Consider the following 13,763-nt stretch of genomic DNA (forward strand, 5'->3'; position numbering starts at 1 on the left):
CCAAACCAAGTCTGAAAATCAAACAACTTGACTTTTATTCAATCCATGTAAGGACATCAGAGATGCATTTTGAAACAAACAAGAACATAGTCTTAATCCAGTGCAGTTATGGTAAGACTTTTTTTTTTTCCGACTGTCAGCTGGTTCATAAATCTTTCACCTCCGTGTGAGATAAGGCCTCAACTTGACTCCTCAGACTGTAGTGACCCGCATGACCAGCTCTCGTGTGCTATTGCTGGGTTGGCTGCGAGCCTCCGGCTGCCTCAGGTTGCTGAGGAGGTGGAGGATGTTGTATGGACAGTGTTGGTCTGGCACTGCGTCGCCGCTGTTGGGGTCCAGCTGCGCCCCCAGTCCACCTGCGGCCGTCACCACAGTCGTAGAAGTGGAGCCGGCGGCCGTGGAGGCTACCACCATCAGTGAGGAGGTGGAGGTGGACACTCCTACCCCGGTCTGATAGCCCTGACTGGGCTGAGACTGAGTCCTGTCCACAGTGGCCTTCAGGTCATCACTGTCCATAGACTTATCATAGTTCAGGACCTTCCACTGCTGGTTCACGGCCTGCCAACGATGGAAGATACGAAACACAGAAGGTCCCTCGTGGACAATTAGTGCTGTGGAGATCAGAGCATCAAACAGACAATGTCAGTGTCTGGCAGGAGTCTTAATGACACCACAAAGTGATATATCTCTGCAGTAGATTCACTGTGTTAAAGCCTGCAGAGAGAATTAGCTGGGGGAGTAACAGAACAAGACAACTCATCTTTCAAACACTGCACCATAACCCGTAGATAAAATCTTTATTTCTTGGAAAAACTGTAGATATGCCACAACGCGTGATATGGCCATACTCAAGATTTTATACTTGGATCTAGGTTAGCAAAAGCAATGCATCTGTTCTCTGACGTTGTTCAATAACAACGTATCACAGTTTTAAATTACTTATTGATTTTTGTTCATTGAACTGCGTATATGGAAAAATTGAAATCAATCTGTAACAACAGATGCTTTTTTCTGAATATTGTTTTTTTTTCATATTAAAGTGATGTAGAGGGAGATACAGAATGTGTGGTTTGTTTATATTGCATTACTGCATATAACTGGTATAATATCTTCATAGGAGAAGTTATACACATTTAAAATGATGCATAAACACACACTTAATGTCCTTGTACCTGCTAACAATTATCTATACATAATTTATTGTATCTTTTAATACAGTAATAAATATACTGCAATGAATGCTGAAGAGGTGTGGTTAAAATAAGTGCTACTGCTGCGTACAGAGGGTCGGCTGTTTTCCTGGTCCTTCAATATCAGCGTTTACATAAGGCTTACATATTGCAGCAGCTACAGTGAGACCATCTGTCAAACATGGACATGTATAAATCTTAAGCTCTGTTATTTATACAGAGTATTTTGATAAAATCCTGTTTCTCCTCCACTCCAACTTTATGAAAGTCAGCTCTTAAACTCTGCCAGGTGACAAGTTAATCTGTGTAAAGTGCAGAGTTAATGACTCCACAGTCAATCTTCGCCACCAAACCGGAGACAATCGATCTCCTCTTCCCCTCAGCCTCCTGTCTGCTGCAGAGACAGTTAGGAGTTTTCTTAATGTGAGATGCCATCACACAGTCGTCCACCAGGGCCCTCGGGCTCCAGAGGACAGCAGGCTTAAAGCACATGCTACAACTTTCAATTTGGACACCCACACAAATTCAGATGGTTGAGAACCCTCAAATGCACCCTTTTTTCTTTTCTGTTATATCAATTCACAAAGGTTGTGGAAGTTTTACTACAGAGTGACATGCATTACTTTTATTTTTGTATGTAAATAAGCTTTCACACAGCATTTCATCACCTTTAATATAGTGACTACAAAATTACAAAGCTATTAATAAAGATTGGCCAAACAATCATCCATTCAGTGAAGATTAATAATGAACTGGGACACAAGTGTCCAAACACTCAATATTGATTTGAACTTGCTGAGTGTGGTATAGATTAATTGTATTAAATGCCAATAGTGTAACCTGCTCATGGCATTCACAATAATATGTGCAGAGCCAGCAGGTATGATTATTGACTCTGCTGAAGAGCTATGACATTATGTTTTCCCCAGTGGAATGCATAATGTACAAATGTGACCAGACTCGACTCACTCGTTGTTATTATTCTCAGTGGTAAAATGCACGAACTTATTCTCAAAAAGATGAAAAAGAACTTTAACAATAAAGTACATGGAGCACAGAGTTAAGATGTAACATCTCACCGATGCAGACGACGTCCATGAAGCCGTACATGCCGTAGCAGATCTGGAAAAGCAGATCTTGTCGCTGCCAGCGAGCCGACGGGCTGAAAGACGACCACACCAGCCAGGAGATACTGGCCATCAGGAAGAGGGATCCCAAGATGGCTGCTGCTATCTGCACTTTCTCTATCACTGTCAGGGAGATGGCCTGCCACTGCAAGAAGACACAGACCTCAGTCACCTTTAGTTCTTTGTGTCTCACTCTTATTCGATTTTTAACTTCACTGAGTAGGAAACACCTTCTGTGACAAGGGCAAGAGGAACACGTCAAGATAAAGACACACATCAACAAGACACAGACAGCATTATTGAACCCAAACATCAATTAAACTGATTAGATAAAACCTGCAATCAGGCTGGTAGTTGCAGCTCCAAATTAGTCCACTAAAACATAAGCACAAATCTTGAGGGCATGTTACAGCCGAGTATGGGCACAAGGCAGAAAGAGATCAACACAAAACAACTTAAGAAAACATCTTAATCAGTTTGATCCACCCATGCACGACTAGTACACAACACAAAACAACAATGCCACTGATGATGAGTAGCCAACATAAAAAGTCATAAAGCACTGGACTCCAAGTTTGTACAAGCCAGAATAATCACTTTATAGCATCTTTATACTTCTACTATCTCCTGGAAACACATTATGTTGCCATCTGTGCTGTGTGCAACGTATTTACGTATTTGGCTGTGTTGTGCCAATGTGCAGCAGATGTGTTGTCAAATTGATGAAGATGTTAGTGAAATTTGAATTAATGTTCTTGTACTTCAGTTTACATGTGTTTTCTTAAACTGCAGTGTGTTGACCCCTCTCAGCCACTGTAGTATGGAATATTAAGTAAAAAAACAAAAGCTAAAAACTTTTACACATCACATATTTAGGAGAACCCCAAAATAAACTGTTACCACTCCCAATCTATGTCCTATTATATCAAAGTCCAAAACAGAGAGTTGCTGCTGTAGTCGTTCTGTTCTATGAAGCTCTGTTTAATTCAGAGCAGACTTGGAGCCACAGCAAAGACTGAGATTCCTAAAATGTTGTTCTTGCATTTCCTTCTGGCCAGATGTTGATATGTAAATCAAAAATACATTAATGTATGAATGTAGGAGAAAGGGGCTGTCTCCTTCTTGCCCCATATATACCAATAATCCTGCTCATGAGAAGGCAAAACACACATGTCAGCACTCAGTGTTTTGAGTTCTTCATCTGAGCGTTTACTTGCTGCTGTCTCCTAGAAGGCCTAATAACTTTTTAATTGTACAAATTCATACTATGAATGTATAACCTTCAAAGTGCCTTGAGATAATGTATGTTGTTATTCAGCACAACACAAATAAAACTGAAGTGAATTAAATAAAATCCTCTAACTATTTTCCCATTGAACTTCTACAGTGCTGTTTTTTACACCCCTGACTCACCTGCAGTGGGTTCTTGGTGCTGATGGCAATGACCTGATATTTGTAGTAGCAGAGCTCACAGGCCCAGGACCCTCTCTCACTGATCCACTTGATGAGGCAGGGCTGGTGGGTGCAGCGAACTGACCCACTGCACCGGCATGGGCTCAGAAGCTCCCCCTACAGGAAACACACACAGTCAACCAAACGACCACACCAGGACAATTTTCTTTTGTTTGAAACGTACAACTATGTTATGAATTTTTACTGTGAGTCGATGTTGCTTGGATAGTGTGCTGCTGCTGCTGAAACCTTGAATGTGCCTCGGCTACCTGAGCTGAGCTTTGATGTATAAAGAAAAATAAAATCCTGCACTGTTGAAGCTCACAATCAATGAAATACTACAGACTACAAAATGGGAAAATGGAAAAAAAAAAAAAGAAAGAAAAGAAAACATGACAATCTCATTTTATGTACCTCCCTGCAGATAACCTTTTCACATGCAATATACTAAATACACACATGTGCATTTCGTAGTTCTTCGGTGGATTATTGATTTTTTTTTCCAGAGCTTTGCATGCTCGGTCATGCACACACACACACACTTGTTCACACAGCATACGCAGCACTACAGCACAACAGTCATAGTCACACTTGAACTGTGAAATGAAAGCTTTGCCTTACACCTTGTTAACAGACAAAATATTTGATTACTAGTGCTATTGAAAAGTCAAGGGTTAGTCGCTGTAACCTCTGTCAAAGGGTAAAGTACTGCACTATATGTAGGCTACACTGGTACTGCAGCCCTTATACTGAATGTCATGAATATACATATTATTTTAAAGCTGCAAATGTGTCGGCTTCACACCAAATCCAAGTGTCAAAGGAAAACCTTTCATCTGGTCCTCCTTTTCTGCTTGCACCTGATCTTTATAAAAGAGAAAATATAAAAACTAAAATCTTGTGTCTGGGTGTCCTAATTTCAAAGAAGATCCAACAGTTATTCTAGACGATATGGTTGGTTGACATCTTATAAAGACACTCACTGTCAGTCAGGGTGTTAGAATAGCTGAGGGCATTTCGAAACCCCTCTTTCACCCAGGTGAAGAGCTATGAATCGTTGATCTGACTGAAAAAAATAGCGATGGCTTTATTATGTTTAATCTCTGGGAAGCAGTAGCCTGGGGCTGTGGTTGAAAAGTAAAAAAAATCTCCTTTCCTAATCACTTTTCCTTGACCTCAATAAAAAACGTGAGGGAAAGATGTGAAGTTGAATGCATAAGGACATAGAAAACTGTGACGCTGACAGTATCTGACTGCATTTACCGGTACACTTTATCAAGTGTTAAAAAAACAAAAGAAAATCAGAGCTATAGGCTTACAATTCAAGTAAGGTTTCCTGCCCAAAACACAATCACATGTCTTAACAAGAACGCATTTGGCTAATATGAAGGGCTCATTTATCAATCCAATTACTCAAAGGTGGTAAGAATAAAATAGATGTTTATGAAACTGATATTTTCTCATGATCATGATATTGTTGACTAGCAATTCAAAATTCCAGATGGCTCCAAAGTGGATTTGAAAGAGAGATAATCTATATTTACCAATTTGGAGCTGAGCCAAACATACAAGGATTTCCATATGTTTTGGATTATGTCACAAGCAAAAAATAGCCGCTTTGTTGTCTGTATATTTATGTGGATCTGCTGTCATGAGACTACAATGGTGCATCGCTTTAAATGTTGCTGCCACAAGGAAGTCCAGGACACTATTATCTCAATTCTCCTTGGGAAAGAAAGTCCTTTGTATTTCATGCTATAGGAGATAAGACAGGAAGCTTTGAGGCTACTTTCCTTATACTTTAGAGATTTCAACCAGCTTTCATCGTGGCTGACACTTGGATACTTCCGGGTCATTTCACTCAGTTAGGAAGAAAAAGACTTCAACTGCAGGCCAGATCTTGAATTGGTAGTTGAAGTAGATGAAGGAAGACTATACCTTCACTTCAGCACCTCAAGGTTGTTGGAGTAAGAGTCTGTTATCGAAAAGCATTTGAACAGGACAATAACAACATCACTTTGTTCTTGAGAGGGAGCTCAGCGGTCAACAGCAGCAGTGAACCTGTGGACTCTTTGACATGTCAATATTTAGCCAAGCACCGATGAAAAGGAGCATGAAAACTGCTGCTAGGTGAAAGTGCTGACATTTAGCCTGGTTATGTGTAACTGACCTATGGCTTTCAATTCATACAGTAGGGTTTGACAGTATTTCAAATTAATTAATGATACAGTGTAAATACAAAACACACTAACTGGGCCTTCATAAGGTATTTTAATGTAGCAGCGATATGCGCTCAGCCATTTTCTTAACTGGCTATTATTCTTAACTGCATTCAGCTTGAAGAACAAATGAGAGATTCATAATCCCTCACCCTGGGCACCAGGCTCATTAAAATACATTACTAGTCTTGTCATATTGAATATAGATGATGACCTACTGTAAAAGGTGTAAGCTTTAAGCTCTTTTTAGATCCTGACCTGCAGTTTAAGAAACTTGAATCTATAAAATTCAAAAGGGGACCTTCTTGTATAGATGTTTTAATCTTAATGTGACTGAACAAAACATGTTGTGAACAGAAAAATAAATTAGCCATCCACCTCTGCTGCAAAAAAGCTCTCAGCTTAAGATTTTAGTATTTAGTATTCCCTGCCTACAGTACTGTACCATGAACACGGCCTAGAGATTGTAGCAAGAAATGCAAAATGCTCTGAGTTTCCAAATTATTTCTCCACGGTGTCATTGTGCTGACATCTCTGACAGACGGAGCAGTACCCTGGTTGAGGGAAAGGGAGGGAAAAGCAGGGAGAGAGAGGAGAAAAGGCCCATCTACAGATGGCCAGGGTGGGAGTGTATTGGCAGGAGCACCAGAACACTTCTGTCGTGTCCAGTGGGATTCAGGCTGCTCACTGTGAGTGGCCTGATCGCAGCCAAGAGCTGAAACCTAGATCACTCCGGTACAACTGGGGCTGGAGAGGGAGCATAAGAAACTGATTACAAATGTGGCATTACAGCCCACACATACAGAAAGTGATAAATAAAGTGCCATTTTGTTGATAAAATGGCTATAATTATTAAAAACAACACACCACAAATGCATTAATAAGATGATAAAAGTGATAGCTTTGGTCACATTCTCCATTTCTCTGTGTTAAATTATCCTAAAACCACCTCAGTGCACCCAATTTTCTCCCTATGAAATTGGATCCACTCCCAACGTATATAACGACATGAAGCTAAATTAGAGATGGCTATTCACATTTCTTGAGGGTCTGGAATCAATGCAAGTGAACTCCATTAACTTGAGGCGAAGGGAAATTGTGGTATAATAAACTAGCTCCCTGAATGAAAGTGATTTTACAATAGCCGATGCCATTCAGGCCACAAGCGTTTCTTTAATAAGAACCTGCAATAATGCATTCATCTGAAAAACAGCTTCATATACACATTTTAACTTCATTTAACAAGTTAGAGAGAGGGGAAAAAAGAATCGCTGAAAAATTAAATTGAAGGGCATATAATTTCAAATTTATTTACCTATAATGACTGGTCATAAAACATATACAGGGAGACGTTTCACTTATTGCTTATTTTACAGGAACCATTAGGCTTTTAGTGACAGTTAATGGACCTTATAAAGCAGCTGAATAAAAAGCAACCAGGGTTTATCATTTAAGTTTTTGCATTTACAGCTCCTGCCTATAGACTTCAGCAAAGCCCCCCAAAATTTCATGGGCTTATATAACTAGTTTCTATCCCATTCTGAACAAATGGCAGAGGAGCCATCCTACATGTGATGGAATATAAAAAGCATAATGCCTCGCCACCGTGGGACCATATAGAAAGAATGATGCTAACTTCACCCCTCAAGGCTTCTCATTGTGCCGCAGACAAACACACTCTCCAAGTGCATTATCTGTGTTGTGATTTAGGAGGCAAAGCTGGCATGTTTTCTAAGCAGCAGGGACTCCCATATTCTCAACATGCAGCATAAGTGAGGACAAGGCAGCAGCAGCAGCATTAGCCCCAAAGGCCGCTTCAATGTAATAGTGCATGACACCTTCAGGAAAAGATCATTCACTCAAACAAATATTCTATGACTTCTCTGTGTATACTACTTTGTAAATATCTCCTTTATATGTCTGTCAGCAGCTCAACTATTCCTGAAAGTGATCTGTAGATACAACATTACAGAGAAACAGACTACTCTTTGAGCGCTGAGGTTGAAATCAAATAAAAGAACAAGCTTGAATGAGGAAAATACTCAACGCAAGCAAGTCACGCTCTTCTGTAAAGCTTCTCCCTGACCTTCTAAACAGAACCAATAACCTGACTGAAATATATTTCAAGTTAGCTGTATATAGAAATCACAGATGAATAACCCAAGGTACTCTGAAAGATGTGATTTCGTGTTATTTCTTTCGACATTGGCATAGCTGTTCATCTTACCTCACACTGTGTGCCTGTTTGCAGATATAGATTAAGTTCAACAGCAGTCTGGTAGTGGTGCTGCTTTATTTTTCAATAAAATAAACATAGTATGCCCATATATACATTATGCATGAACCTATGAACTGATTGAGAGTTATTAGTTGCTGTTATCATTATCCTGTCCATACTGGCCACGGAGGATCTATTTGTTTTTAATGTAAAAGATGGAAAGCAAAATCCAAAGTTGAGTGAGCGTCATTTGAAAGAGCAAATGATATACTGAAACTCTGGAAGATATATGATTTGGCTTACAGACTGCTGAAGGGTTTGTGTCATGGTTAGCAGGGAGAAGACGAATACTTACTTCGACCAATACTTCTTTAAATGTAGCTACATTTGGGATTATGAGCACTGAGACTGACAATACTCGGACAGGTTTGGGAATAAAGATGTGAACCATTTATAATTAAAAAAAGAAAAGGGACTTTGCTATAAATCGCTAATCTCAAAGAAAATGGCGCCAAAAGCACTGGCATGAATTTCATCACACAGACTTTATCCATTGTTGTGTGATATGAAATCGAAACACAATCTTTTAATTGTCAACTTTATCAGACACTCAAAGCCCTTTTCTAGTGAAGAACTATGTCTCTCTCTCCCTTCTTTACTCTGTCTTGAGTATCGCAGCCTTGGGGATGGAAGTGTTTTGAAGGTGGATTGTCAGATCAGATATTGGCTACCTTGGTCTATGTGACATCCCGGAGGCTAAGGGAGAATAGAGGATAACTAATGTCTCCACTGCCTGTATCACACAGTGACACACACACACAGTCCACTCATCTCTCTTTTCAAATGGAGCCTCATTCTCCTTGTACCCATTTACACCTCAATAGATCCATATCTGGACTTCACCCAAACCAACAGCGAGGGACGACAGGAAAAGGAAGGCCGGTGATAGATAAGAACTTGCATAATGATAGGATGGCATGAAATCAAATGCTATTGACTATAGCTGCAATGTCTCCAGAAAGCATTGATGAGATGAGCTGGAGGAGACCATGGGAAATACTCAGAATTCAGAGCACAGTACTTTGTATGCACTGCAGAGTGTGCTGACTTACTGTGGAGTTAAAAAAATAAAAAATAAATAAAAAAAGACAACAAGAGGGGCCAATGAGGCCTTGTCTTCCAATCTCATAACTAGACCCCGTGTCAGCAACAATTACCAAGTCTGAGAACAGAGGTGGGAAGATGCACAGAAGTGCTACTGGAGTAATTAGTTGATGAAACATGGAGAGGTTATAGGCCATACACAGTGCAATGGCCATGAAATGATACACTGAATCTTCTGCTTGGGTAAAAGGAAGGCAAATGTGAGTGCATACTGCTGGATATAAAGTTATGTTATACACCTCAGTTGTCTTGCCTTACATTTTTTTTTTAATAACCTTCCCTTCATTGCAATTGGTGAGGTGTGACATATTTGTCAATGCGGTTTCAAAGGCTCTGTCAAACACTGTAACTAATGTCTGCAAATTGTTAAGTACCTGCCTCTCTGTTATAATTTAATATTATTTATTGCAGCACACACTAGTCATCTTCGTTCACATTTCTCCTCTCCTGATTGATGTAGTGTGACATTATCATCAATATGGCCCAAAAACGCAAAGGCATGCAGTGTGATTAACTTGAAGGCGCTTCCCTTCTGTTCCAGACACATAATTTTTTTTTTTTTTTTTTTTTTGCTGTTTCCAGGTGGTGCAGCAGAGAGAGGGGTATTATTTGATATTTTCATGCATGTAATGATTCAATAAGAATTCCCAGTGTTTGGATATAATGAGTTGTTACTACATCGCTGTGTATCCTACACACTTGTCAACCAAGGAGACAAGGTCTTTCATTATCCTCCCGCTGCAAGTCTTTTCAAGCCATGCGAAGGGATGAGAGAAGGATGCAGTGGGATCCCTGCTTAGAGGTTTTGGAGCTGTGAGGCTGCCTTAACGAGACACAGGGAGCGAATGTTCTCACTGCAAGAGCTTGACCAGTAAAGCCAGAGGCTCTATAAAGGAGGGATGATTCATAGACATTACCATCAACTGATAATTAGTTACCCTGTGTTTTTTTTTCTCTTTTTCTTTTTTTTTGTCTCCAATAGTTGGAGAGTTCATTCCAACTAAACACCTATAGTTTTCTAGATTCACATTTAGAGAAAATCACTGGAGAGGAGCCTAATTGCTGATGAGTGGATTGGTTAGATACTTCCTCCACAGCAAACATATCTCGAGGAATTTTGTTTTCCCCCCTTGACTTACATGCTCTGGTCCCTGGAAGCAGATCCTGCAGGTAGGCGTCCTGAAGCCACTTTCCGTGTAGCTGGTGAGGGAGAACCTCTCCTCCAGTTTGCCCTTTGAGCAATCATCAGAAGAGCTGCTGCAGCCGCGCAGGGCCGCCGACAGCTCTGCAGCATCAACCCAGCCCGTCGGTCTCTCTCCGCCCGGCGGTGGCCCGGTGGTGGTGGTGGCTCCTCCTGCCGCAGGTAAGGCAGTTCGGTCCCCTGCGTGCTGGTGGCTCCGCGTTAACGTGTTGTTGTTGTCGGGGACGGTGACGCCGGTTTCATGGCTTTCCGTTGTTTGGCCGCTCATGGGGGTCAGCGGAGGCAGCGGTGTCGGCGGCGCCGGTGGCCCGAGAAGGAGCACCCTCAGGTCACCGAGCAGGACGCAGCAGCGGCTCTTCAGCATGCCCTGGCTGCGCAGCATCAGGCTGTCTCCGGCCACAAACTCACAGCACCGTGCAAAGGTGCTGCCTGAAGATAACAGCTCGTTCTGTATGTGTCCCCGTCATAAGCGAACACTTCTTCATATGTGGTGGGGTGGGATAAGTGGGCGCAGGGTGCGTTTTCCAGTGTGTGTGTTGTGGGGTTTACAGCACCTTTTTCTATAGTTTTCTTATGTTCTAACTGAATGTCTTATTGTCTTCCCACGAGCACGTAAATCCAAAAGGCAAATAAATCCCATCGATGCAAACAAGTGTCTGAAGCCATTAAGTTCAATAAATGGAACAGCTAAAAGAGGAAAGTCAAATGTTAGATTGATGGGAATATGCATTCAAGTAATAAGACTATAGCCGGTCCACTCACTGTCCACTCTCATTGAATGGCCTCAATAGTCTGCCTGCTCTGTACAACATAAACTATTTAGACAAGCTTCTCCCTCCAGATTCACGACGAGTGCAAATAACCAAACATCAAATATGGCTTTTGGTACAATCGACTGAAACAGACTACAAAAAAATGACAGCGTTCAATCTTACAATTCAAATATCGCAACAACAAGAACAAGAACAAACAAAACAACCAAAGCCACGTTTTTAATCAGCAGAGCTTAAATTACAGTCGTCGTCTTGTAAGGCTTTCAAGGCAAATCAAGTCAGTCGATGGCGTGCCATGTTAGGAAGCAAAATCTGTCTTACCTGGCGAGCTACACCGTTTTCTAACGACTCACAGTTTCAGGGGTATTTTTTCTTCTTCGCAGATCTCCAGACAGACTGCAGGTCCCTGGCAAAGCCGGAGTGAAGCTTACATCCCCACAAATGATGGTATTCCTGTGTCCGAGGAACAAAGGCGACGGGTTTACATCCCTCGGTTAAAATCCAACACGATTGTCGGACTGTCCTGCTCTGGGTGAAAGCATCCGTAGCCCCGGATTCTCCTGCGATCATTGGCTGCTGAATCGGTGCTGCAGCTTCAGCACCATGATTCCTGGGACAGCTCCCAGACGCCACACGTCACCACCGCACAGTGATGCAAGCAGCCAACTCATTACTACAACTGTGGAATGACACAAATACACACGGAAATGGTTAATTGCCTGTTGTAGGTCAGACATCCATCATTAAAGAAGGGCACGTTAAGTTTAAGATGGCATTAAGCCCCCCCCCCCCTCTCCAAAGGATGAGATCCTTGATCCTTTCTTCATATGGACAGAGAGCAGAAAATAAAAAAAGTAGCCCTTATTATCAATTATTAAACAATTCAATTATTAGGCAGCACAAGGAAAACACAAATTATTCATAACATCTCAGTCAAATGGCTGAAGGCACGATAATTATCACGTATAGGTGTAAAATGCAGGCTAGATTCAATTTAGAAAACCACCAGCAACACATAAGGCACCACATTTTGTCAACATAAAAAAGACCTGGAATTTAAACATCTGCTCACACCTGCAATGAGGGAAGTAAAAGTTGGGGAGCTTCTACTGTACAAATGGTTACTGTCAATTAATCTGTTCAATCTGATTGGTAAAAAGAAAAAGAAAAAGAAAAGCCCATCACAACTTCTTAAAGCTTGAGTAGTCTTATTCAGATGGCCTGTTTGTGTTTACTAACAGAAAAGACTAGCAGGAAATCTACACATTTGAGCAACATAAAAGCATGCAGAGATTTTCTGACAGTTTTGCATAATACATGACAAACACTTCAGCACTAAAAATGAGCCATAGCAAAATGTAAAAATAACTGGGCCTACGTACGCACAGTAAAAGCTTTGCATTCAAACAGTACCTCAGTAAAAGAACATTGTGTTGTGTGTATAAAAAGTGTTTTATAATTTTGTTGTATTATTGTTATTGCATTATGTGAGAAGTGTTTTAGTATTGTAGGTGGTTAAGGTAGACCCAATTGTAACTTTTAAAGCCTATAATAAATATTTATTAGCTGTGCCTTCATTATGTTTAACATTTGAATCTGGAAAAACATTAAGTATGGCTGTCACATAAATACAGTTAAGCAAAAAGTACCCCAGAAATGTAGTGGAGTGGCTCATCCTCCACTAAAGTATAATTACTTAAATCAAATAAAAGAGTAAATTTGCTTAGGTAATTTTCATCACTGACACATAGTGCTGTTTTTGGAGATATTTCATAAGTATAACATGGTAAGAATGATCAACGAGGCAAGGCTGGACTGAAAAGACAGATGCAGGGGAGAACAATTTACTGGCTAGTCAGGGCAGCTCTGTGTAGCTTGATTGAATAATTGAAATGAACACACCTGTGGCTGGACTCACTCAGCCGGCAGAGACGTGATTCTTTTCTTGTCTGAATTTATATAAGACTGTGGTCACTCTTGTGGCCATGGGATGTGCAGTTAATGGATTGCCAACAGTGAACTGACAGATTAAACTTGTATCTCTCACTCCTGCTGGTTTTCTGTTCTGGCAGGCAATTACCAGTGATTGCTTATGCCATCTCACGTGTAAAGTAGCCTCAAGCGGCAATTTGCAGGTTCAATCTTTTAGCACTCAACAGTACAAGGCAGATCAATTGCTGAAAATTAGAGCTGGAAGCAGCAATAAGCGGATTTCAGGCTTGACAAACTTGAGGAAAGTCACTTCAGGTAGTTTAACTGTCTGAAAAAAGGAGAGAAACCAATCACATACATATTTAATCATTACAATTCATGCAGAAAATGGAGTAAATAATAACTTAAATCTTAAATAGATTGTGGGGATAACTGATGAAAAAAATCTATGCTGTTTATTAGTAGTTTCCTCCAAAGAGCAAGCAAA

The 13,763-nt window shown here is 40.8% G+C and overlaps 1 protein-coding gene across 1 annotated transcript; it reads right to left on the reverse strand.

The window, feature by feature from the left end:
* Positions 1–192: 192 nt before the first annotated feature.
* On the reverse strand, positions 193–10,953 carry LOC311004200 (E3 ubiquitin-protein ligase MARCHF4-like; the record flags this gene model as incomplete). The annotated part of the gene is made up of 4 exons (XM_083996149.1): positions 193–611; positions 2,270–2,462; positions 3,731–3,886; positions 10,510–10,953. The coding sequence occupies 4 exons, from the start codon at positions 10,951–10,953 to the stop codon at positions 193–195; spliced, it is 1,212 nt and encodes a 403-aa protein (XP_083852275.1).
* Between the last annotated feature and the right edge of the window lie 2,810 nt (positions 10,954–13,763).

Source organism: Trachurus trachurus (assembly GCF_905171665.1).
Source record: "Trachurus trachurus genome assembly, chromosome: 21".
NCBI lineage: Eukaryota > Metazoa > Chordata > Actinopteri > Carangiformes > Carangidae > Trachurus > Trachurus trachurus.